This window comes from Coregonus lavaretus, assembly GCF_964263955.1.
Source record: "Coregonus lavaretus genome assembly, chromosome: 33".
Taxonomy (NCBI): Eukaryota; Metazoa; Chordata; class Actinopteri; order Salmoniformes; family Salmonidae; genus Coregonus; species Coregonus lavaretus.
This window is the reverse complement of record NC_140020.1, coordinates 29603915-29627774: the sequence shown is the minus strand read 5'-3', so window position 1 is coordinate 29627774 and position 23860 is coordinate 29603915. Positions and strand designations below refer to the sequence as shown.

At 43.5% G+C, this 23860-nt stretch overlaps 1 protein-coding gene across 3 annotated transcripts; it reads right to left on the bottom strand.

Annotated features, from left to right (window-relative positions):
- Nucleotides 1–1123: 1123 nt before the first annotated feature.
- Nucleotides 1124–23624, bottom strand: LOC311108646 (WD repeat-containing protein 20-like). Of its 3 annotated transcripts, XM_084151336.1 has the most exons (5): nucleotides 23351–23624; nucleotides 5624–5806; nucleotides 3927–5359; nucleotides 3859–3871; nucleotides 1124–3534 (listed from the first exon to the last, which is right to left on the bottom strand). In XM_084151336.1, the coding sequence occupies exons 1-5, from the start codon at nucleotides 23597–23599 to the stop codon at nucleotides 3481–3483; spliced, it is 1932 nt and encodes a 643-aa protein (XP_084007462.1). In that variant the 5' UTR covers nucleotides 23600–23624; the 3' UTR covers nucleotides 1124–3480. The 3 variants fall into 3 exon arrangements, with proteins under 3 accessions (XP_084007462.1, XP_084007461.1, XP_084007463.1); XM_084151335.1 differs by lacking the exon at nucleotides 3859–3871 and having other exon boundaries at nucleotides 3914–5359; XM_084151337.1 differs by lacking the exons at nucleotides 1124–3534; nucleotides 3859–3871; nucleotides 3927–5359; nucleotides 5624–5806 and adding an exon at nucleotides 15812–16639.
- Between the last annotated feature and the right edge of the window lie 236 nt (nucleotides 23625–23860).

Below are 23860 nucleotides of genomic sequence, written 5' to 3'. Positions count from 1 at the left end.
GGCTTGTTTTACTAGTGTGAAATAGTTGATCATCTTTGTCTTCAGATTGTGGTAAACAGTCTTTGCAGTTGTCCAGTTCTTCTTCTCAGATACTTCCACACCAGACTGGGAGCCTGCGGGTGCGGCCTCAGTGGCTTCAGAGATTTTCTCACCCCTCTCTTGAAGCATAGAGTCTGCCTGCCATAGAGTAGTAGAAGACTCTGAGGATGGGAAAAGGCTCTTCATATCGTTTGCAATTGATCCAACCATTTCAAAAGCAGCTGCAGCTGTATGCTTTGAGGAAATGGTTGATGTTGCTGGCAACATTTGAGAATCTGTCTGGTGGAGAGATGTTGACTGGCTACTCCGATAAAGATGATTATAGGCTCTGTCTACTTGTCCCTCTAGCCCATTACATTTACATTTTAGTCATTTAGCAGACGCTCTTATCCAGAGCGACTTACAGTTAGTGAATACATATCTTTTTATACTGGCCCCCCGTGGGAATCGAACCCACAACCCTGGCGTTGCAAACGCCATGCTCTATCAACTGAGCTACATCCCTGCCGGCCATTCCCTCCCCTACCCTGGACGACGCTGGGCCAATTGTGCGCCGCCCATGAGTCTCCCGGTCGCGGCCGGCTGCGACAGAGCCTGGATTCGAACCAGGATCTCTAGTGGCACAGTTAGCACTGCGATGCAGTGCCTTAGACCACTGCGCCACTCAGGAGACACAAGCAGAGAGGAGTCCTATCGCCCCCCTGGGCTGGACCTGTGGAGGGGTCCACACAGACCCAAAACACTAACAGCTTCACTACTCCCAGGCCTATGTTTAGGGTGGGGGAGGTGGAGACACAATGTTCCAAGAAACCATTTCCGCTCTTTTAGTCATAACGTTATTAAACAGTTGGTCAAACAAAACATTACGTTCAGTGATTTGAGACCGATTTCATTTGAACAGACAGTCTCATTTGCCAACTCACTACTACCAAAACAGTGCTACAGCTACACGCATAACAATTGAACACACATGGTTTCATTTGTGTGAATAAAACAACATTGAGAGGAAATACTTGACTGACTGTCCATTCATACTCATTCAGCCCAAAGGCCTACTAGTAAAGACTGGAGATCGGAGACGAGGTCTGTCGAAGTTGTTTAATAGGTGTCACATGGAGGGAAAAGAAACACTCCCACTGTTAGACCTTAGAGAATCCTCACACTGCCTACCTGGGTGCTTCACACTCCCTCGTCTCCTGGGGTGGGTTCAGGGAGGTGAAATGCTTGGGTGTAAGTTTCCCGGACGCTTCATAGCGCTAAAATAATCGTTATAGAAGTCCATTGTAGGCAATGGTTGTAAGATGATCTCAGTGCTATGAAGCATTCGTAAAACGCGCCGCTGAAATGTGCACCTAGAAATGTAATGAATAGAGCTAACTCTATTCTCCATCTACATGACAGATATTCCCATATATTTTCTAGACAATACATTTCTATGTGAACGTTTCGTAACGTTGCACCCCCGTAAACAAGACCCAGCGCTCATACCGCCATCAAGTATTGAGGTTTATCAACAGTGTCAGTTGTCTAGTTCACACACATTTTCAACATCAGTCCTGTTGTCATTACTCATGTAGCGGCCATAGTCAACACACACACCTATAACACCGGTTTAGTCATATTTGTTATATACTAGGTAGGTGAATTCACACAGATGTTTTATGTACTGGGGCCTATTAATGGGTAAGCGAACTATGTTAGCGTTAGTCTTCCGTGGTTTACCTGAGCTCTGAGTGATGGCTGAATTAGACGGCTCCTACCCTTAGCCTACGGCCCAGTCCCAAACCATCCACTAGCACCTAAGCTCTGTGACACTTGTGGAGATCTAAGAAGATTGGATAGATAAGCAATATGGTGAAGATTATATGCAGTCTTTCAATTTCCACATTGCCTATACCTATATAATCATCTCAGCATAGCCCAGTGAAAAATATTACCAGGAACTCCCTTCCCCCTCGTCAACAACGCCCCCAACCCAAAACACCTTCCTGCGGCCATGCTCTCAGGTCTTCACAAGTGTATATGGTGCAGGGGCTAGGAGTGAGTCTGGGACCGGGAATACCTTTCTACATAGAGGAGTCTGCAGTGACAGGCTAGCTTTCAGCACTCCCTACTAGATAAAGAGGATTTCATAGAGACATCTCCTATAACAAACATTTCATTAAGAAAAATACACCTGAATTCTCTTTATGTACAACAGAAAAAAGAAAAAAACATGAACCTGCATATTCAAGATCCATTTTTAATATTATGTATATTTTTCTGAATTAGAAATATCACTATTTTCTGAAATGAAGACCTTCAAACTAGTGTAATAATGATCATTTCACCAAATCATTGAAGTACAATATTTACATATATAATACAGAGCCCATTATTTAAATCTGAAACAATATTAAAATAAATGTTCAATAGATACAAAGGTTTTTAATTCTATTTATATTTTTAACAACCTTGTTGGGGGAGTCCTTGCACATTCTCTTCTAACAAACTATTAAGTGCAAATAATTCTATTTTTTTCTTCTTTAAAAAAAACTATGATTGCAGCGTCCAGACAGAGATTACTCGCCACAACCCAAGTGCATCCAAAGGCTGTCTTCAACCATCTTGTTTTTGTCAGATCATAATTATGAATAAAAATGAACAGAAAACAGAAACAATAAAATCAGTGCAACATACTCAAGCTGTGATATTCTGATTTAAATTCAAAAAGCTGTTTTTCTTGTAGTTATAGGAAGCAAACTGCTCCCGTCTCCCTTTGCTGTGAACGTGTGATTCAACTCCACCAGGGTTAGTCAGGGATGAGGAACTAGCTGAAAGAGGTAGCACCTGTCCCAAGACAACACCTAGCCCCTAATACCTAGGCTAGATCTGAGAGGACTGAATAGTGGAGAAATGTGCCTACTACCATATTGATTAAACCTATCCAAGTCTTTCAGATATACATGAAGTGCCTAGGGGGTAGTAGTGGTTAGGGGTTGTTTCTGGAGGAGGCCAAGCTATTAGAGACAAGCCCAGTCTGAAAACAAGCTGTAGCTTTTACAGGGGTTGTTTTTGGACCGGGCAAGAGAATGTTGAGAGAGGAAGGAAGGCGTAAACAAACTAAACACATCGCAGCCAGCCTCCCTCTCTCTCTGAACAACAGTTTCAATCCTCCTGGACGATTTCAAGCGTTCTGCACCTTTCACATGATCGTTTACACTCTTTTCAGACTGTGGGTCACTCCATCTACCCTCAATGGCCAACGTTAGCCATCCATCTTTCTATCTAAAGATTAACAGAACCAAAAGAGCGCTTCAGTAGTGGGGATTGTGATGAAGGTGAGAGAGAGAAGAACAGCGCTGCAGGGCTGTGGCGAGGGGTGGCCAGGTCATCCTGTCCCGTCATGTCTGTCTGTGGTCTGGTGGAGCTTGGTTTAGTTTAGCAGCACTAGCACCAGGGCTATACTACAGTTCCACTAGGAGAGTTGGCCGGGTTCTGAGATGACAGTAAGCCCTGCGGAGGAGAGCAGAGGGGAATGAGTTAGCGGAGAAGAGACGGTTTTTGGACACTCCGAACGGCAAAACAATTTGAATTCAAAACTTGTGTCATTGAGGGGAAACGGTACATTTTCACTACCATAAAGAAAAACAAATCAAGATCCTGGATTGATAATCACCCTTGTAAGCGAATCACAGTGGGCAAAAGAGGATACTGCGTCGCAAACCCTACCTCCCCTCTCAATCATTTTCAGAGATTTATGAGAAGTGTCTAGGTGTTGGATGTCAAACTGAAGTGTCTGGGGTTGGAAGTGGCTAAGGGTTAAGGGTTAAGACTCACCACTTTCCCAGGCCTGGCCCATATGTCTAGGGGTTAGGGTTTGTAACAGACTCACCACTTTACCGGGCCTGGCCCATGTGCAAATGAAGCCCTCCTGGCAGGCTGTGACCAGACAGTCCTCCAGGAATATTAACACAGTGAGTCTTTCGTGAGCGATCTTCTTACACACCAGCGGCTCCAGCAGAGGAACCTCCTCCATGCGCGGACACAGCAGCGTGCCCAGAGTCTTAGCGGCATCCGCCTTGGCCGTCCGCGCCGCAGAGCTCAGTTGGTTGAGCTTGTCACTGCTCTTGCTGCTGATGTGGCCCATGCTGTGGTTGCGTTTGTGGTCCTTCTCGTGGCGCTCCTTGCGCGTGTCGTGCAGCGATAGCGTGGCGAACTTGCTGACGCCCGTAGCGATGAAGGTGCTGTCGATGATGCTGCTTCCTTTGCTGCTGCTCGTGTTGCTGTTAGATGTGGTACTGCCCCCTGCGGGGCCGGAGGAGTGCGGCAGGCTGTTGGAGCGCGGCAGAGGGGCGGGGAGCGAGTTAGCGGGGGCGCCACTGTTACCACTACTACTGCTCATGGTGTTGTTGCCATTGGTACCAGGTGGGTTATTAGTAGTAGTAGTAGTAGTAGTAGTAGTAGTAGTAGTAGTAGTAGTATTATTAGTATTAGTATTAGTATTAGTATTAGTAGTGGCCACTCCAGTAGCTGGGGGGCTGGTGGCACTCATGACGTTAGTGTGAGTCCTGGTGCGGGACAAGGGCAGGTGGGGAAACAGGATGTCCTCAGTCAGGTCCCACAGACACAGCTGGGTGTCCTGGCCCACCGAGCCGAAGCGATAGGTCACGCTGACTGGCCTGCCGTCTGTAGAGTTCCTCTTGGAGAGATGTGATTGGGAGCTGTTGGCCCGGTCCCGCCCCCCTCCAAAGTGGATCTGCTCGTGGAACTCCTCGTCGCTCCCGCTGAACTCAGCGGGTGGGTCGCTGTCCTCCACACTGGTCGTACAGTGGTCGAACGCCACCACGCTCACCCACGACTTGTGGCCATGGCCCCTGGCGATCACCCTGCAGTCGGAGAAGGACCAGACGGTCACCAGGTCGTCCTCCCCCCCGGCCACTATGTATCGTCCGTCTGGGCTCCAGCACACGCACAGCAACCCGCCAAAGTAGCTCTTCATGGTGCCGTGCAGCTCTGCTGCGTCGAAGCCAAACACGCGCAGGAAGCCGTCCTGGCTGGCGCACGCAAGGAACTTCCCATCGGGAGAGAAGGCAAACTCGTTCAGCGCCCCCTCGCCCACCGTCCAGCGCAGTAGGGGGTTGCGGGCCGACTTGCTCTTGCAGGTGTGCACGGCGTAGCCATCGCCCTGTTTGAGGAGCTGGTAGTGGGGTGGCGTGGTGCCACAGGTGTGCTCTACATTGTACAGGTACAGGCTGCCGCTGGAGTGGGCCACTAGGAAGAGGCTCTCTGAGCCAGGAACCCACCGTACACACGTCACACGAGACTTGTCTATCAGTCTCTGAGGGAGAGAGGGGGAGACAGTGGCTTGTCAGGGAGAGACAAATAACTCAGTGTTGTCAGACATGAATTCAAACAACATATCAACACTAGCATAACACTTAAATGGATGCCTAATACATTGGATATTGGAACGGAACCTTTACTCTCATTTTGCATTAGAAAACAGTTTCCTCCCAGTAGGCAGTCAACAACATACATTGATATTCAACCACAGGACACCCATCTTAGCCAGCCTGGCTAAAGTCAACTCTGCTAAACCTACCTCCTCATTGAAGAGCTTGCTGGTCTCCTTCTTGATTGGGTCGATGAGCTGCACCTGGCCAGCCGAGAAGCCCACCAGCAGGGAGACGCTCTCCGCTGTGGCTGTGAGGGGGTTGAAGTCATGACACGTGGGCTGCGTTCCTTTGTATATCCTCTTGTCTATGGGTTTGCTCAGGTCAGCCGCCTGGAAAGATGTGGAGAAACACAGGACACAAAGTCCGACTCAGACAGGCACAGCAATTATCTTGAACATACACCTCAGTTATTTTCTAAGGCCATTCCTCCTGTCTATATAAGACCTGCAGATAATGCACTGACCTAATGAGAAATTGTATCATTTCCATGTAAAAGGACCCATGAGCACCAACGTGAAGTTCATAGGAGAATGTCAAATTGGGTGTCAAATGAAAGCTAAGAGTCTATAATGTTGAGGAATTAAGGCATATATAAATTGTTCAACCATTTTCCATCCTACAAACTTGGAATAAGCAAAGGCTTTAATTTCTGGTCAAACAGATGGAAAATGGTTTTTAGAAAACATCTACCAGAAAAAGTCCTAAAAAGGAAATACATAACAATGTTCAGCATTCTATAAGTTTAAGAAACATTGCCTTGTGCCTTAATTCTGTTACCAAAAACCCACATATCTTTAAGATATTTTCAAATCGCTCTCCCTCATGGAGGGAGAATAATGAAAGTTCACAGAAGTAACAAGTAAAGGTAGACCTATTAATTAGTTCGTGTTTTTACAGATAGCAAATGTGTTTATTAATTATTCAAAAATTACAGTAATGGAATTTTCTAAACAAATCGGTACGAGAATTTCTGCAATTGAATTGGCTACAATGGGAAATCATAGTAGCCACAAACCACAGTTGAGTTCACAAGTTTGGACAGCACAGTAAAGAAAAGTAGAGTATTGTCAGAGTTGAGTACACTATAATGTACTGTATTGTACTCCACTCTACTGTACTCTACGGTGCTGTACTTTGATGTCCAAACTTGTGAAACATAGACGTCTATGATTGGTGCAGATTTGGTGCGGTCTGGACCAATCAAATTTGGTAGTTTGGGGGCAGAGCTCATTCAAATAATAGTGTACAATAATACCCAAACATGCAAAGGAGGATATTGCATAGTTCTACCTTTGGGTACCTATTTAGGATACATCACCATGGAGAGTGAAATTCATATCCATAATTATGCATTTCTGTATAGTACAGATCAGGGACCTATGATGAAATTCCGTTACCGGGTTTAAATCCACTTCACTTACTGTAGTTCAATAACCAAAAGACGTGTCATGACATAGCTGACACCCCATTCTTTCTGCAGACATCGTTGAATCTTAATTCAGAGCAGATAGTTAACAGAGTTCTTGGAAAGTACCATGGATATAAATCGGCCTATGGTTATTGGTTTGTCCAGGACACATAAACTGAGGGAGATGTTACCAAACTTAGCATCTGCACAGTTCTTCCAGTATTTTGTGTAAATTGTTAAAAGCATAGTTGTATGGTTTACTAGAAAATTTGAAATAAATGTTTTTTGTTTGGCATACATTTTAAGTGAAAAATCTGAGTCTCAGCACAATTCCCTTACCGTGGAATTGCCCTATAGCAACAATATTAGTAGAGATGCAACGATTCACCATCGATAAGCATCGTCCCCAGTTCAAATGTTTAAGATACGAGTGCAACGGCCTGGTCTGCTGGACCCAAATGATCCAAATGTAACATGCATCGGTCAGAAAATTATTTTAAAAGCATGCATCGGTCAGAAAATCAATTTAAACATTACGAATCCCCGGTTCACTAAAAATGTTTGCTCAAATTACTTTTTACCTTGCGAAAATACCTCTCATCTTTTATGACAACTGCGTCCGCTCTTTCAGTGTCGAGCTAAGCATGTAATTACGTTGACAGTCATTGATCTACAAGTCATTTTGCATGTCGAACAACCCCAGGCAATATCAGTAGCCTAGTCAAACTACGCTGTGCCGAGAGCTGACCAATGAGAGGTAGGCCTTTTCCTGATCTGGCACATCTGCTCGTCACCTTCAGCATTACAATGTTTGTAAAATGGCTTGGGCAACATTAGGCTTTATTAGTCAAATGACAACCAAGTAATTTGATAGGTTATTTTTATCAAATGTGTGTTAAATTGTGTTTTACCAGAATAAAAATAGCCTAAGCTACCACCGGGGACAACTCATCTGACTATATGTAGGCTACATGCGGATCGGGGCTAACATTAGATTTTATTTGATTGTTCAGGTTCACCATCACCAATAGTTTTGGTAGTTTTGCTTGAAACAATCAGTATATATGCGGGCCCGGATCCACGAGGGGGCAAAAGGGGGCTTAGCCCTCTTTGTTGAAACTTGTGCCCCCTCAGTTTTAAGTTTTATATCCCAATATAAAAATAGAATGATTGAGTGACAAGTTGGCGCAAAATCTGCACAATGGACAGAGCGTGCCAGTGTATATAGGGGGACTATGGAAAGCCACTTGGGTGGGTTAGGTATGACTCCTTTGGGTTTCCATAAAAAGCGTGGAAAAACACTTCACCTATGGTAGGCTAAGTGAATAACATGACACGCCTCCACCTGTAATATTTGATTTAGATTTATAAGGGCGGGAGTCAAGTTCACAGTTGAAGCTGCTTCTCTCAACTCTCCCTCATGCCCCACCACTACAGAGTTTAGTTAGTGTTATTAGCCTTAGCCTATTTAGCTAGCTCGAACCAGCTAATCTGCCACGATGGATATCAGAAATTGGCTTCGCTAAAGTACTCAAACAAAGCCAAAGGAGAAGGGGACACATGGCAACTGTGTCAGTGGTTGTTAAAAGTTGTGACAGCATTGTGAAGTTCCTCTCTGACATTGAATGCCCGTGTTTGTACAACACAGAAGTAAGACTCGAGGCTACATGGCTGCTGAAGGCGGTGACAGACCCTGGCTTTAAGTTTACAGCCACAATGTTCACAGAATCAGTCTTCTCGATCCTCCAAACAAATTACTCCATGCAAAAGCAATGGATCTGTACACTGGAGTCAAACTGGTCCGCAGTGCGTTGGAGTGTGTTGAGAAGCTGAGGTGTGACAGAGTTCGAAGCCATTTGGGCACAGTTCAGTGCCGATTCACCACCAGCTCCAAGCAAACGACAACGTTATGTAAGTACAAATCTCCAGCAATATGGACAGAGAAGAGACTGAGTGTAAAAGACTGTTCTTGGATGCGTTCATTGGTGAAATGTCTGAACGATTCAGCGAACGCAACAGTCAACTGGTGGAGGCCCTGTGTGCCCTTGACCCAGAGAGCCATGACTTTCCAGATGTGAAAAAGGTGAAACCACTGCTGGATCTAAGCTAAACAGATTTGGTGGAAGCTGAGTTTAGTGTCACTTGCCAGTTTTTGCAGACTGAAATCGCCTGCTCCGGCTCCAATGAGGACAAATGGACCCACTTGATATCGTGCAACGAATCTCTGGGCCTCTCTCTGCTATGCCGACCGTGCTTACTGCACATGGATTGACTTTTGGGGCATCCACAGCTTCATGCGAGAACTCATTTTCCACTTTGACAAATTATTTCAGTCAGCACAGAAGAAGCATGCTACACCCGAGGAAAACTCAACTAATCCAACTGTCCATGGTGCTGGTAGAGCGCATCGGAGACTTCGCGCCAACCTATCACTTCTTGGTCAAAAGCACTCAATGGTCTCTGCATTTGAACTTCTGTTTATTGTGGTATAGCGTGATAAAAGCATACTTTTTTTGTAAAGTATTCCAATTTGTCTATTGTTTTTTATTTTCTTTAGCACTGTATCAACATATCGTTAGAGACCTTATTTTAAAATACATACTGGTATGTGGATGCATAGTCAGATCCACCATCCCTCACACACACAAATCGTTCAAAAAAATCATAACCTAGCAAGTAGCAACATTCTGTCAAACTTGCCCAATGACTATCATATCAAGGGCATTAGAGGTATCACGTCTGTAAAAGCATTATTAGGCTACCTCCAGAGGCACAAGACGCTGGTCCTGCTGCCTATCTGATGCCCGACCAATCATTAGCCCCGAGAGAGAGAGAGAGAGAGAGAGAGAGAGAGAGAGAGAGAGAGAGAGAGAGAGAGAGAGAGAGAGAGAGGCAGAGAGAAAAAGAGCGAAAGAGAGCTGCAGTGCCAATGTCTACTAACAGGTGGCTAGGGCAGAGACAGGCCTCTGGGGTGACAACTTGTCTCTAACCAGAGAGATGCTGCTGTATAAACACTATAAGAGGGGTCATTTGTAATGTCGGTAATTTAACAGCTGTTGTCAAATTCATAGATGTAAAACATCTAAGAGCACTGGGTTTGTGGACAGCTGGTCGGTACTAGGCAGTGTGTGGTTCAGCAGGACACTGCAGTTGGATTTGAGGCTCCCCGAAAGTATAGGCTAGGTTATCACTGGTAAGATAATAAGTCGTTTTATTGGGGATGATTAGGGCCAAAAGTTTTTCCTGTCCACGTGAACTGACAAGGAAAACTCCTGGCCATAGTTTTACCTAAAGTTTTTCTGAGGAAATCCAGAAAGACTCCTGGCCCAAGGGATGATACTGTAGAAGTCAGTCTGTGAGACCCTGGTGATGCAACTGAGTGGAGAACCATTGGAGGCAGTGAGGGAGATTATAAGGCTATGTCATAAGACTGTTGACAGATCTGTCGGAGCAGGGCCAGCACACTTTGATATGCCAAACCAATAAACATAGGCCTATTCTCTCCATGGTACTTCAACTTTTACTAATTTCATGTGAAACTCATTCAAAACACACAAAAGACAGGTAATTGATTAGGCCTAGCCTATGTCTCAGGAACATATCTTGCTGATCTGTGTAACTTCAGATGAAAGACACCATGACAAATGCAATCATACACACACACCAAGAGCCACAACAGGGATCACATAAATGCTCTGTCAGACCTGCTAACTCCGAGCTCCAGCACATTCACATTTACATTTTAGTCATTTAGCTAAAATTTAGCAGACGCTCTTATCCAGAGCGACTTACAGTTATATATTTTTCCCCCTGTGGGAATCGAACCCACAACAGCAATATGCAAACGCCATGCTCTACCAACTGAGCTACATCCCCTGCCGGCCATTCCCTCCCCTACCCTGGACGACGCTGGGCCAATTGTGCGCCGCCCCATGGGTCTCCCGGTCGTGGCCGGCTACGACAGAGCCTGGATTCGAACCAGGATCTCTAGTGGCACAGCTAGCACTGCGATGCAGTGCCTTAGACCACTGCGCCACTCGGGAGATTAAGTGAGGACAGTGAGTGAGTGACTGAAAATTAATGTCAATAACCAGGTTCGATTAGGGGTGTGAACGTTTTAAAGTTAAAAACGTTGAAACGAAATTGGGATCCTTAACGTTAAGAAAAATGTAGTTTTTTTTGTCCCACAAAATTTAAATAGCAGTGCAGTTATCACAAAACTAGATTTTCCGTGTTATAGCCTAACTAGATGACAGGCTATAAAAGGCCTGGGGAAAGTTGTGTAATTTAAATAGAACTTTAGGCTACTTTGATGAATTTGCGAGGCATGCTTGACAGATTACCAAGACATATGCACGTCACCGCTTTTTCTGCCTGCCCTCTCTCCCTCGCACTGGCTCGCCTGGGCCGTATTCATTATGCCGATTCTGTTGCAAACCGTTTCTTAAACGGAAGCAAACAGGGAGCAACCTACCTGCATTTGTCCAATAGAAATTCTAATTTTAGTTGCAAAAAGTGTTGCAACTATTTGGACCAGTGGACACCAACTTTTTGTGAGCCGTGATCACTTTGAGTCAAAATGCAGGCCGAGATCTACAGCTTTTTTTTCCGTAAGCCTATGCAACATTAAAGCAGCAATATGTACGTTTTTGAGCGACCCGATCAAATTCACATAGAAAAGTGAGCTATAGATCTGTCACTCTCATTAAAAGCAAGTCTAAGAAGCGGTAAATATGTTCACAGTGCGAGGGAGAGAGGGCAGGCAGAAAAAGCTGTGATGCGCATATGTGCACTACTTCCATGCTTCCAGTTCTTACATTTGTTTTTTGCGTCTTTTACTTTCGGTTTTGTGCACCAGTTTAAAAACGCTGTTTATTGAAACAATATTTCACAGGGGTTTAGATGGTACAATGATTCTCTACACATTGCTTGTTTTGTCACAAACTCAAATTGGGCGAACTATTAGAATTTTTGCAACCAGGAAATGGCGGAGCGATTTCTGCATATTGCACCTTTACTAACCTATTAAAAACAGTTCTGTAGCAACGAGGTTTGTGCAGTAAGCGATAGTCCCAATACATTATCATTGCATATTGGCTATGCATGAATTTCCCTGCCAGTGTTGTTCTTCTCAGACCATTTTAAAATTATATTTCAAAACTTGAGGTATACGAATACACTGGTAATATATAATGTGTTGTATTACTTGTGAGGCACAGCTGAGTGAGCATAAATTGAAATAATTCGTTTTTATTTTACTGGAATGATGGTGCCTGCATCTGATTGTCTGCCTCTCACCGTCACTCAGCTCTCCTTCCCTCCACTGAGACTGACCAAAAAGGGGACACCGTCTTCCACCACACTTTATTATTTCTGCCTCATGCATGAATTCATGTTCTTACTCCTATGACCAGAGAACATTAAATATTCCTCGATATTAAAAAGACAAGCCGCAAATAACATAAGCCTATCGATACACTTTGTAGCGGGAGTGGATAGGGAGATGAGCATTTTTTGGCTCATAAGTGTTGAATAAAGTGTTGACAGCGCTGGAAAAAAACAACTTCAAACATGAACTCAGTCATAAAAACTGCAGTTCTTTGCTGTATTCGTTGACAGTCTCTCTCTAGTCATGGTTGTAAAAGTTTAGAAATGTCAGTATCAACCTCGCTATGGGCTCGTGGATGCCGCAGACATGGTGATCTGATTGGCCAGCAGTAGGCCTATTCGCCTTATGTAGCCCCGCCCACTTGATCCAATTCCATTCGAACGCCATTGTGTTTGTGTTTTCATTTCACAACTTCCGTCAACGCTAGTGAATTACCTCAGAGCAGCTAATAATTAAAAAACGCGCATCATTAACATATCTTTACAAATAAACAAAAACTTGCCTCATATTTGGGAACACAAACAAATGGCTCTTCGGAGGTCGGATGGTACCACCATACCCCATATAAAATGGCCTGAAATTACGTATGGGGACATTTTTAATTACTTCGTGCTCTCCTTGGGAGTGGATGGGTCTACTATGAAAAGTTACAAGAGTACAGAGGCCTATCAGTACCTCCACAGTGGTAAGGTGGGCCGAGTTCTTCTTCACCAGGAGGAGGGAAAAGGATCAGTATTTTTGAAGGCTGATGTTCAGCCCAGCCAATCAAGCAGCTCTTACCACTCTGCTTGGGTACTTGTATCCAACAATGGATCAGTAGAGACGGCTGGATGCGCTTGCATCGCTGGCCTTGGAAAGTCATGCCTCCTCAACTTTGTGGAAGGTAGGCTAATAAGCAAAGTCACTTGCATTTCTATGTCTAGCATTACTTAACATAAGCGATTACAGCATACAGGCAGCCTACATGTGTTGTGGTGACAGTTACTATAATCCATAGGCTAACGTTATGATAAAAGTTCTCAGATTATATATATGATCAACCTCCGCATTACTTGGTCTTGTAATTGATGTTTATAGCCTATTTTCTTCGTTCCTTTTATAGATGAAAGTTTGCAATACTGCCTTATCTAGACACAGAATGATAAAATAGTCAGGCTTAGCATAGCAGTTAGACCAAACGTTTTGTTGGATGAAAGCTGAATTGAGAATGTCACGATTTATTGGATATGTTAACATGTATTTGTGAATCAACAAAACTGCTGTATTAATGTGGGGAATCTGTAAGTATCCTGTCAAATCTCATGTTGGTGAAGCAAGGTAGGTTTATGGAGTCCAGGTGAGTAGGGTATAACATTTTACATTTAAGTCATTTAGCAGACGCTCTTATCCAGAGCGACTTACAGTTAGTGAGTGCATACATTTTTATTTAATTTAATTTTTTACATGTCAGCATCACATGTATTTCTTTAGTGTTACTGTTTTTCTGGGTGAATAAGGTTTGTAAAACATCCTTGTGGTTGGGGGTAATGCCTAAAGTATGGTAAGTATAAGTGGTCTCGTCTCATTGGGAACAAGGTAAGTTTGATGAAACTTGCATGTGTTTTGATTAAATTGATCACATAGTCCTCAGTCACACAATTGTTAATAATGGGATTTTCTCTGAATGTCTTTTTTTGTAACAAACATTCTATCACAGGTGCAGAACAGTGTCCAGTGGGCTAACTGGCATAGCCTGCATTGATGAGCAGCGACAATGGAATGCAGGGACTCGGAGGAACCTTGAGCCAAAGCGGTTAAACAGCATTGACTTCACACACCATACGGCCAGTGACCAATATGCAGAAAAGCGTCCAGAATGTCCACCCTTGCATTCCACTCACAGGAGGAATTGAATAGGAGCCTGAGACACCTGAATCTGTTTGTGGGGAGTCTGCTCTATACAGTGAGGGGAAAAAAGTATTTGATCCCCTGCTGATTTTGTACGTTTGCCCACTGTCAAAGAAATGATCAGTCTATAATTTTAATGGTAGGTTTATTTGAACAGTGAGACAGAATAACAAAAAAATCCAGAAAACGCATGTCAAAAATGTTATAAATTGATTTGCATTTTAATGAGGGAAATAAGTATTTGACCCCCTCTCAATCAGAAAGATTTCTGGCTCCCAGGTGTCTTTTATACAGGAAACGAGCTGAGATTAGGAGCACACTCTTAAAGGGAGTGCTCATAATCTGAGCTTGTTACCTCTATAAAAGACACCTGTCCACAGAAGCAATCAATCAATCAGATTCCAAACTCTCCACCATGGCCAAGACCAAAGAGCTCTCCAAGGATGTCAGGGACAATATTGTAGACCTACACAAGGCTGGACTGGGCTACAAGACCATCGCCAAGCAGCTTGGTGAGAAGGTGACAACAGTTGGTGCGATTATTTGCAAATGGAAGAAACACAAAAGACCTGTGAATCTCCCTCGGCCTGGGGCTACATGCAAGATCTCACCTCATGGAGTTGTAATGATCATGAGAACGGTGAGGAATCAGCCCAGAACTACACGGGAGGATCTTGTCAATGATCTCAAGGCAGCTGGGACCATAGTCACCAAGAAAACAACTGGTAACACACTACGCCGTGAAGGACTGAAATCCTGCAGCGCCCGCAAGGTCCCCCTGCTCAAGAAAGCACATATACAGGGTCGTCTGAAGTTTGCCAATGAACATCTGAATGATTCAGAGGAGTGAAACTGGGTGAAAGTGTTGTGGTCAGATGAGACCAAAATCGAGCTCTTTGGCATCAACTCAACTCGCCGTGTTTGGAGGAGGAGGAATGGTGCCTATGACCCCAAGAACACCATCCCCACCGTCAAACATGGAGGTGGAAACATTATGCTTTGGGGGTGTTTTTCAGCTAAGGGGACAGGACAACTTCACTGCATCAAAGGGACGATGGGCGGGGCCATGTACCGTCAAATCTTGGGTGAGAACCTCCTTCCCTCAGCCAGGGCATTGAAAATGGGTCGTGGATGGGTATTCCAGCATGACAATGACCCAAAACACACGGCCAAGGCAACAAAGGACTGGCTCAAGAAGAAGCACATTAAGGTCCTGGAGTGGCCTAGCCAGTCTCCAGACCTTAATCCCATAGAAAATCTGTGGAAGGAGCTGATGGTTCGAATTGCCAAACGTCAGCCTCGAAACCTTAATGACTTGGAGAAGATCTGAAAAGAGGAGTGGAACAAAATCCCTCCTGAGATGTGTGCAAACCTGGTGGCCAACTACAAGAAACGTCTGACCTCTGATTTCCAACAAGGGTTTTGCCACCAAGTACTAAGTCATGTTTTGCAGAGGGGTCAAATACTTATTTCCCTCATTAAAATGCAAATCAATTTCTAATTTTTTTTACATGCGTTTTTCTGGATTTTTTTGTTGTTATTCTAACTCTCACTGTTCAAATAAACCTACCATAAAAAATATAGACTGATCATGTCTTTGTCAGTGGGCAAACGTACAAAAAAATGGATAAGAGCGTCTGCTAAATGACTAAAATGTAAATGGGATCAAATACTTTCTTCCCTCACTGCAGTCAGATGTCCTCCTGTTTGCAGTTACTATTAACAAATTGTTTTTCAATTAAAAATCCTGACTTAATGCATCAACAGTCACAGTATTGTGGAAATTGTTTTTATGGCTTTGTTTTTTATTCATATTAATGAGTATGTAAAACAAATCATTAAGTAGAGTTGTTATAGAATTAATTGAAATTTATTTAACCTAACTTTTGACACAACTTTAATTCATATTGGGAAATCTACCCTGTGAATGGCATTTGACTGGTCAGTTCATTCAGCATCTTCATGAATGATATCACCAAGCAGGTTACACAGGGCAGCACAGATTCAAAGTATTTTGTCCATTTTAGATGAGAGGTTGATGTCAATCCAATAACTAATCACTCGACTGACAATACTCTGGGAATCACTAAACCTTTCTGCTAGGTACTGCTGCAGCAAGTTGAGCTTCAGCTTCATCAGTGTCATCAGGAGTTGGTCTGTCAGGTCTAACTGAAAGCTGTCTTTGTAGAGGGGTAGAAGATGTTCCGCCAGGGTAGAAAAGGCAGCAACAGGCAAGCCTGTATGCAGTGTACAGAGTGCTTCGTTCCTCAGCAGGGTTTTGTAGAGAGGTTCTGCTGGGCACTGTGTCCCTGCCTCACAGGTAGTGGGCTTTACACGATCACTTGGCTGTAGTTGTGATCACTTAGATATGGGTCTTCCCATTGGGTTTGGGCATTCTTCTCTGAAGGCATATCCATTCCTTCTGTGTTGGTCAATCCCCATTTTCAATTTGGTGAACACTTGAGCCTGTTGTGTCATCTGTTAAGAAATCAGTATGGCTTGTTAAACAAGTCAATGGAAAATTTATAACAAACACCATACTGCATGGACGCTCCTAGTCATATTTAATAATCATAATAATTACGTATATATCAAATGGAAAAAATGTATTGAGCTGTAGAGGAAATAAATGGTGATATTATGAGATTGTGCTTAGATACAAGAGCAAGCGGGTGACACAAAGTGAGAGCAGGCAAACTGCTCAAGCGTTTAGCTTACCGGTCACTGATGACTGCCTGACTAACACCCAATGCTTCTTCACGAGTGGAGCATCGTAGCCAAGCCATTTTTCTGGGTAAGGATGCTCCACTGTAGGCTTCTTGTCAAAGTGGTAGGAGCACACAAAGGGACGTTTTGGTGGTTTCTTTAGGTTCAACGCTTTGAGCCAGAGCCGCAAAGACTCTGCGTCTATAGGAGGTGGAAGCAGGTCGTATGGGGCTCCACGGGTACATTCAGATCGACGTAGAGGTTGGTGTTCAAAACATTGCTGTTGTAAAAACTGCCTCCTCTTCATCCAATTATTGTGACAGCCTCGTACTGAACATATAACGCTTGTCATGTTGATCGATTTTAGGATTTTGTGCGGTTCTGTCAGTGTAAAACTATCATGCGCTCAACTAAATGTACCATTTATTCATGCTCTAGCATTGCGCGAATGTTGCCGGAGATAGAAACACAATTGCAACTAACTCGCCGCGATCACTGACGTTCCAGAATAAGGCGAATAGGGACACTTGATTTGCTCTCCCGGCCTGTCGGGTAGGAGGAGTTTGTACATTCAGACACATTAAATAGCTCAAAATGGAAACACTTGTTGAATCAAGTGCACCTACCGCAAACATAGATTTTTTTTTTTTTTATAGAAATGTTTGGCGATCGACTAGGAATGCCTTGGAGATTGACCAGTAGATCGCGATCGAACGGTTGGTGACCACTGGTTTGGACTAATGATTACACCCTTGCTCTTTCTCTTCGCTAATGACGCAAGTGTGTGTTCAGTCTTCGGTATGTTGCGTGTAGAATATCATAGCCTATTAATTGATAGGCCCTGCTTTACTGAAATTGTGAGACATTGCGAGCCAAGAGATACAGCTTTCGATTGCTGAAAGGCCTAGTGCACAGTTCTGTCTGCCTGCCTGGTGGCCGACCTGCCTATACTGTGCCCCTCCCCTCGCGCTCAGTCCCTCATTGCTCGCTATGAAAATTGTGAGTGTTTGTGTTCTCGGAAGTACGGCAAGTAATCAGACTCCTCCTTTCCAAAAATACTGAATCTTAAGCGTCCATTCATAGCGGAATCGAATCCTGACACTCAGAAATGGGAGTCGACGTGCAATGATTAGAGGAATCAATTCTTTTGGAGTCGACTCTCTACCGCTACGTTATCATCGTTAACAGTTGGACAAATGGCAGAGAAAGGCAAGCGACAGCAGCGAACTCCTGTTTGGCAATACTTTCAGAAGTTAAATGAGAAGGAAATGCTAACTTTGCGAGGTGGAATTGAGGTACAGTAATGGTAGTCCAGGTACATCTAAAAAGGGACACACCGTGAGACCCAACCCGTTGCTGGCAGCAGCGCAGGTGCATTGTGAATTAGTGTGGAATGTTAGGAAATGTTCTTATTATTTTAACGGAAACTGGAAAAAAATTGCAGCTTAAACGTTAAGAATTGTTTAATATTTGTCACATCCCTAGTTTCCATCCAACCTTTTTATGCGAGTAAAGTACATGTTGGATAAATGAAAATGTCACGACAGGCCTGATGGAAACAGCAACTTTGTCTGTAAACTTTCCAAATGTGGGATCTTTGTGTAAAAATACAAATGCGAGAAATGGTGGTAGAAATGCCTTTAAGGGCAAATATTGATATAATAACCATCATATCGAAGTAAACTTGGAGTCATGCAATGTGTTGTGTGGTCCTCCCACTACGACTTGGGAATGGATGCAGTTTAATACGCTACAGATGAAATAAGTTATGATGAACTTCACATGGTGGTGTAAATGCACGGTGATGAGCTTGATGCTCCTTTCCAATAAATATCAAGGGTCTTATTCCAGTCCCCTGTAGCTCAGTTGGTAGAGCATGGTGCTTGCAACGCCAGGGTTGTGGGTTTGTTTCCCACGGGGGGGCAGTATGAAAATGTATGCACTCACTAACTGTAAGTCGCTCTGGATAAGAGCGTATGCTAAATGACTAAAATGTAATGATAAATCGATGCTTGGCTGGCGTTTGACAAATAAAAAGAATCTCACTCTTTTGTCCATAATAATTTAATAATGTAGGCTTAGGCTATATCGCACTGTATCTCCGAGCGGTTGGCTAGACTAGAGTGGGCACATTCGCTATATAAACGCAACATTTTTTGTGAAAAAACCATCAGTAGAGTTGAAAATGAGATGGAAATCCATTAAACTTTTTTAAATTCGGTAAATGGGAATTTAACCACATACGTTTTTTTATGTGCACTACGTCATCATGCACAGCCTTTTATCCACAACAAGTCAATTGGATGGAAACATCTCTGGTGGGAAAATGCGCATATTGTTTTTATGATTTTAGAATATTCGCATGAAAATCGTCTCCAAATGGATGGAAAACTATCTAGTGACAACAAAGATCAATTTAGCCAAATAGACTAGAGGATGGTTAGCCTTCTGCTTCCTTGTCATTAACTGAGAAATGTCTACACAGACACTGCTAAAATATAATCCAAGGCCACTATTAAACTCATTAGGAGATTAACACAGACTATGTCCTAACTCTTTGGTAATGAGCGAGGGACTGTAGGCCTATTCCCTGCTATAAAATGACTTGTCACAGCGAAACAGAAATATGTATTCTGCTTTAAACCAACCCAATGAAGCCAAACAGCACCCTCAAAACCAACCCACTGGGCTAGCTGCGATCTCAGCTGTTTGCTTGATTTTCTGAACAGGCAGTAGCTCTGCAGCCCTATACCTAGGGGTATTCTACAAAACAAGATCAATGAGTTAGCCAGCTAACTCTGATATGACTGCAGAAATAACTATTGATTTGCTTGTTCATTAAAAAAGCTAAACTTAGATATGTGTTTTAGTTTGTTTAATCAATTAGACAATGCACATTTCAAGCTTATCTTTCTCAAAAATAAACAGTTATCAGAATATTTATGCAAGTTAGCTGGCTAACTTCTTGATCCTGATTTGTGGTATAACCTCTGGAATGCTTCACTGACTACAGGAAGGACTACATAGAGACCTGCTGAGTCCAGTCCTGGGGATGAATGCAGGAGGGCAGATTTGCCAATCTTACTGACCTGTGCTGAGAGAGCAATGTTTACAGGAAATGACTAGGTGACAGGAGTGAACTCAGTGAAGAAGTAGGCCTTTATAATGCATTAAACCAGTCTGTCCCTTAAATTATTTTCCAGATGGGGAAAAAGGCCCACAAAGCAACATCCAGGCCCTCTGGCACAAAACCTGTTGTATAAATTGTGTCAAGGTCACTAGACCATCTATTTAGTCAGAAACACTTGCAAAACTTGGTGACAACAAGTGTTAAAATACCTTACAATTTCCCACACAGATCTACTCCATCCAAGAAGTGGCGCACAAGTTCCCCATGTTAAATTGGCAGTGCAGTCAAAAACGTGATTTTCCTGTGTTTTATATATACACTGAACAAAAATATAAATTCAACATGCAACAATTTCAAAGATTTTACTGAGTTACAGTTCATAAGGAACTCAGTCAATTGAAATAAATTAATTATGCCCTAATCTATGGATTTCACATGACTGGGAACACAGATATGCATCTGTTGGTCACAGATACCTTAAATAAAAAAGATGGGCGTGGATCAGAAAACCAGCCAGTATCTGGTGTGACCACCATTTGCTTCATGCAGCGCGAAACATATAATATATAATATAATATGCCATTTAGCAGACACTTTTATCCAAAGCGACTTACAGTCATGTGTGCATACATTTTTACGTATGGGTGGTTCCGGGGATCGAACCCACTACCCTGGCATCTCCTTTGCATCGAGTTGGTCAGGCTATTGATTGTGGCATGTGGAATGTTGTCCCACTCTTCAGCGGCTGTGCGAAGTTGCTGGATATCGGCGGGAACTGGAACACACTGTCGTACACATCGATCCAGAGCATACCACACATGCTTAACGGGTGACATGTTTGGTGAGTATGCAGGCCATGGAAGAACTGGGACATTTTCAGCTTTCAGGAATTGTATAGAGATCCTTGCGATATTTGACTGAAAATGGTGGCGTGATGGCGGCGGATGAATGGCACGACAATGGGCCTCAGGATCTCGTCACGGTATAGCTGTGCATTCAAATTGCCATCGATAAAAAGCAATTGTGTTCATTGTCCGTAGCTTCTGCCTGCCCATACCATAATCCCACCGCCACCATGGGGCACTTTGTTCACAGCGTTGACATCAGCAAACCGCTCCCCCACACGAAGCCATACACATGGTATGCCGTTGTGAGGCCGGTTGGACGTACTGCCAAATTCTCTAAAATGACATTGGAGGCGGCTTATGGTAGCAAAATGAACATTCAATTATTTGGCAACTGCTCTGGTGGACATTCCTGCAGTCAGCATGCCATTTTCACACTCCCTCAAATCTTGAGACATCTGTGGCATTGTGTTGTGTGACAAAACAGCACATTTTAGAGTGGTCTTTTATTGTCCCCAGCACAAGGTACACCTGTGTAATGATCATGCCATTTAATCAGCTTCTTCATATGCCACACCTGTCCGGTGGAAGGATTATCTTAGCAAAGGAGAAATGCTCACTAGTCGGGATGTAAACAAATGTGTGCCGAAAAATAAGCTTTTTGTGCGTATGGAACATTTCTGGGATCTTTATTTCATCTCATGAAACATGGGACCAACACTTTACATGTTGCGTTTATATTTTTGTTCAGTGTATATTTCCACACTATGAGGTTGGAATAATACTGTGAAAATGATAATTCCCTTTTAGTGTAAGAACTGTTTGAAAAGACCGCCTGAAACTAGGATTTCAGTACAGCGGGGGGAGCGCTCAAGTACAGTAGGTGGCGGTAATGCCCCATAACGTTGGATGCCAACTGCCGATAAACCCCACAGAAGAAGAAGAGGCTAGCTAGGACAATGGTAGACAGTGTCCTTCGCCCCTGCCTGTCGGGCACTGCTAGTTCTGTTAATGATGGCGAGGGCAGGTGTTCGGCAAGTTGGAGCGAATAACACTGTGCTAGCTAGGAAGACTCCGGTACACAGCAGATTTTATTTCCCTTTTAACCCACATTTTAATAGCAAGGCCAATCAGGGAAAATACAGAATATCATTAGTGTCACAAGGATGAAGATGGCATGCTCAAAGGGGGGCGTTCATGCAGGAACCAATGTGATGCTCGATGTGGGGCGTTTATTATTGTTTTGGTCTGCCTGGCAACATCACCAGGCAGTATAAGTTAATAGACCAATAACAAAGAGTTTCAAACCTCTCTGCCAATAACAACTCGTTTTCTGGTTACATATCCCTCTCATTAGGCTCATCCAATTAGGTCCCTCACTCAGACTACTCCCAGACAGTCCTGCTAAATTCTTGCTTGAGAAATAGCTTTTTACCAAAAAGCTATTTGTTTCTTTTTGACCATTTTAATTGAAAACAATCACAGTAAGGTACTTAATTGTTACCCAGAAATGATTTGATATTGTGATAAAAACGGCTGCATTGGACCTTTAAAACCAACACAGTAAGTCCTGGAAGTGGTCCAACATCTTCCTCATCATAACAATAGAAAGCCTCTAGCAGCCACAAGATTATTTACTGGTGTCTGATAATGGTCTTTAGGTTAAACCTGTTTTATGTTTTGAACAAGTTTAGAAATGTGTGGACACAATCAGACATATGATCATCATCATCGTCGTCACTAGATACGGTAAACAAGCACACAGCTCGATGCAGTGACATCCCCAAATATTGCATCACCACCACTGTCAGAACCAGACAGATCACTTGCATGACATCATCCCGAATCAACAAACACCGCTCAATTCCAACTAAACACACTTTCACAATACAGTACAACGCTGGCTTTGGGGCCTTGAAGGACCAGCAGCATAGCACATAACTAGCTTGCTATACAATGGTCGTATATTCTATGATTGCAAAAAACCTGTGCAGAATCAATAAAACAAGAGCACTAAAAAGACCACTGTAGTCAATTATCACTAACCTCAAAATACACAATATATCAACGACGAATTTAACATACTCTGAAACTGCAGAAGATGTCAATCAACATGTCAGAACTGAAGACGGGCACGAGCCTTTACCCACACTCCAAGGTTAAAGCGTGCTTATTCATATAGAGCAAATGGGCATCACACAAGAGTAATCTCATGCCTATGCGTAAACAGTCCACCATAACAGAACGAAGGCCCTTCACTAGAATTGAACTGGTTAACTGGCTAGCTAGCTAGCTAGGTGGGTGGGTGACATGTAAACCAGCACATCTCCACAAGGTGCGGGCAAAACAAACTGTGGCGATGCTAGCTAGCCACCATAGCTAAGTGGCCTAGTCTGGCTATCTGCGCACGTCAGTGAAACTACTAAACTGGACAGCAAATTTCTATGCGTTTGAACACGCACATTCACTTCTTGATAATACAGGCATTGTCACATGAGTGCTATTTACCTTTCTTACGCCTTTGTAGATATAAAAATACAGTTCCCGGCCCACATTGAAACAGATTCTGTCGCCGTTGCCCGACTGGTCGTTGACGTTCACGAAGGAGACTTTCACCGGATTCGAGCCCTGTGAATTGAAAGGCACCCTGTTAGGGCGGCTATATTCGGAGTGAGTGAGGAGTTTATAGACACCTTCCCGAGTGGTGAATTGAGTTTTAATTTCGTTCATCTCCTTCCCTCCTCCCTCCGCCGCCATCTTGGAAATTGGAGTTCATCCTGTCCAAAACCCGGATCTTACCGACAGAGCATGCGCTCGACAGTTGATTCTAGAACCCATGCGCTAAAAGCATCAAAGAAGTGAGAAGTGACGCTCCAGTTTAGCGAAAGCAGTGAGGTATTTCATAAGACGAAATTAACTTCTAAACCCTCGACAAAATACATGTAATATTTTCATCTAGTTTAAACGCTCTTGTGGAATTGCATGGATGTGTAATTTCTTATTGTGGAGAATGCGGTC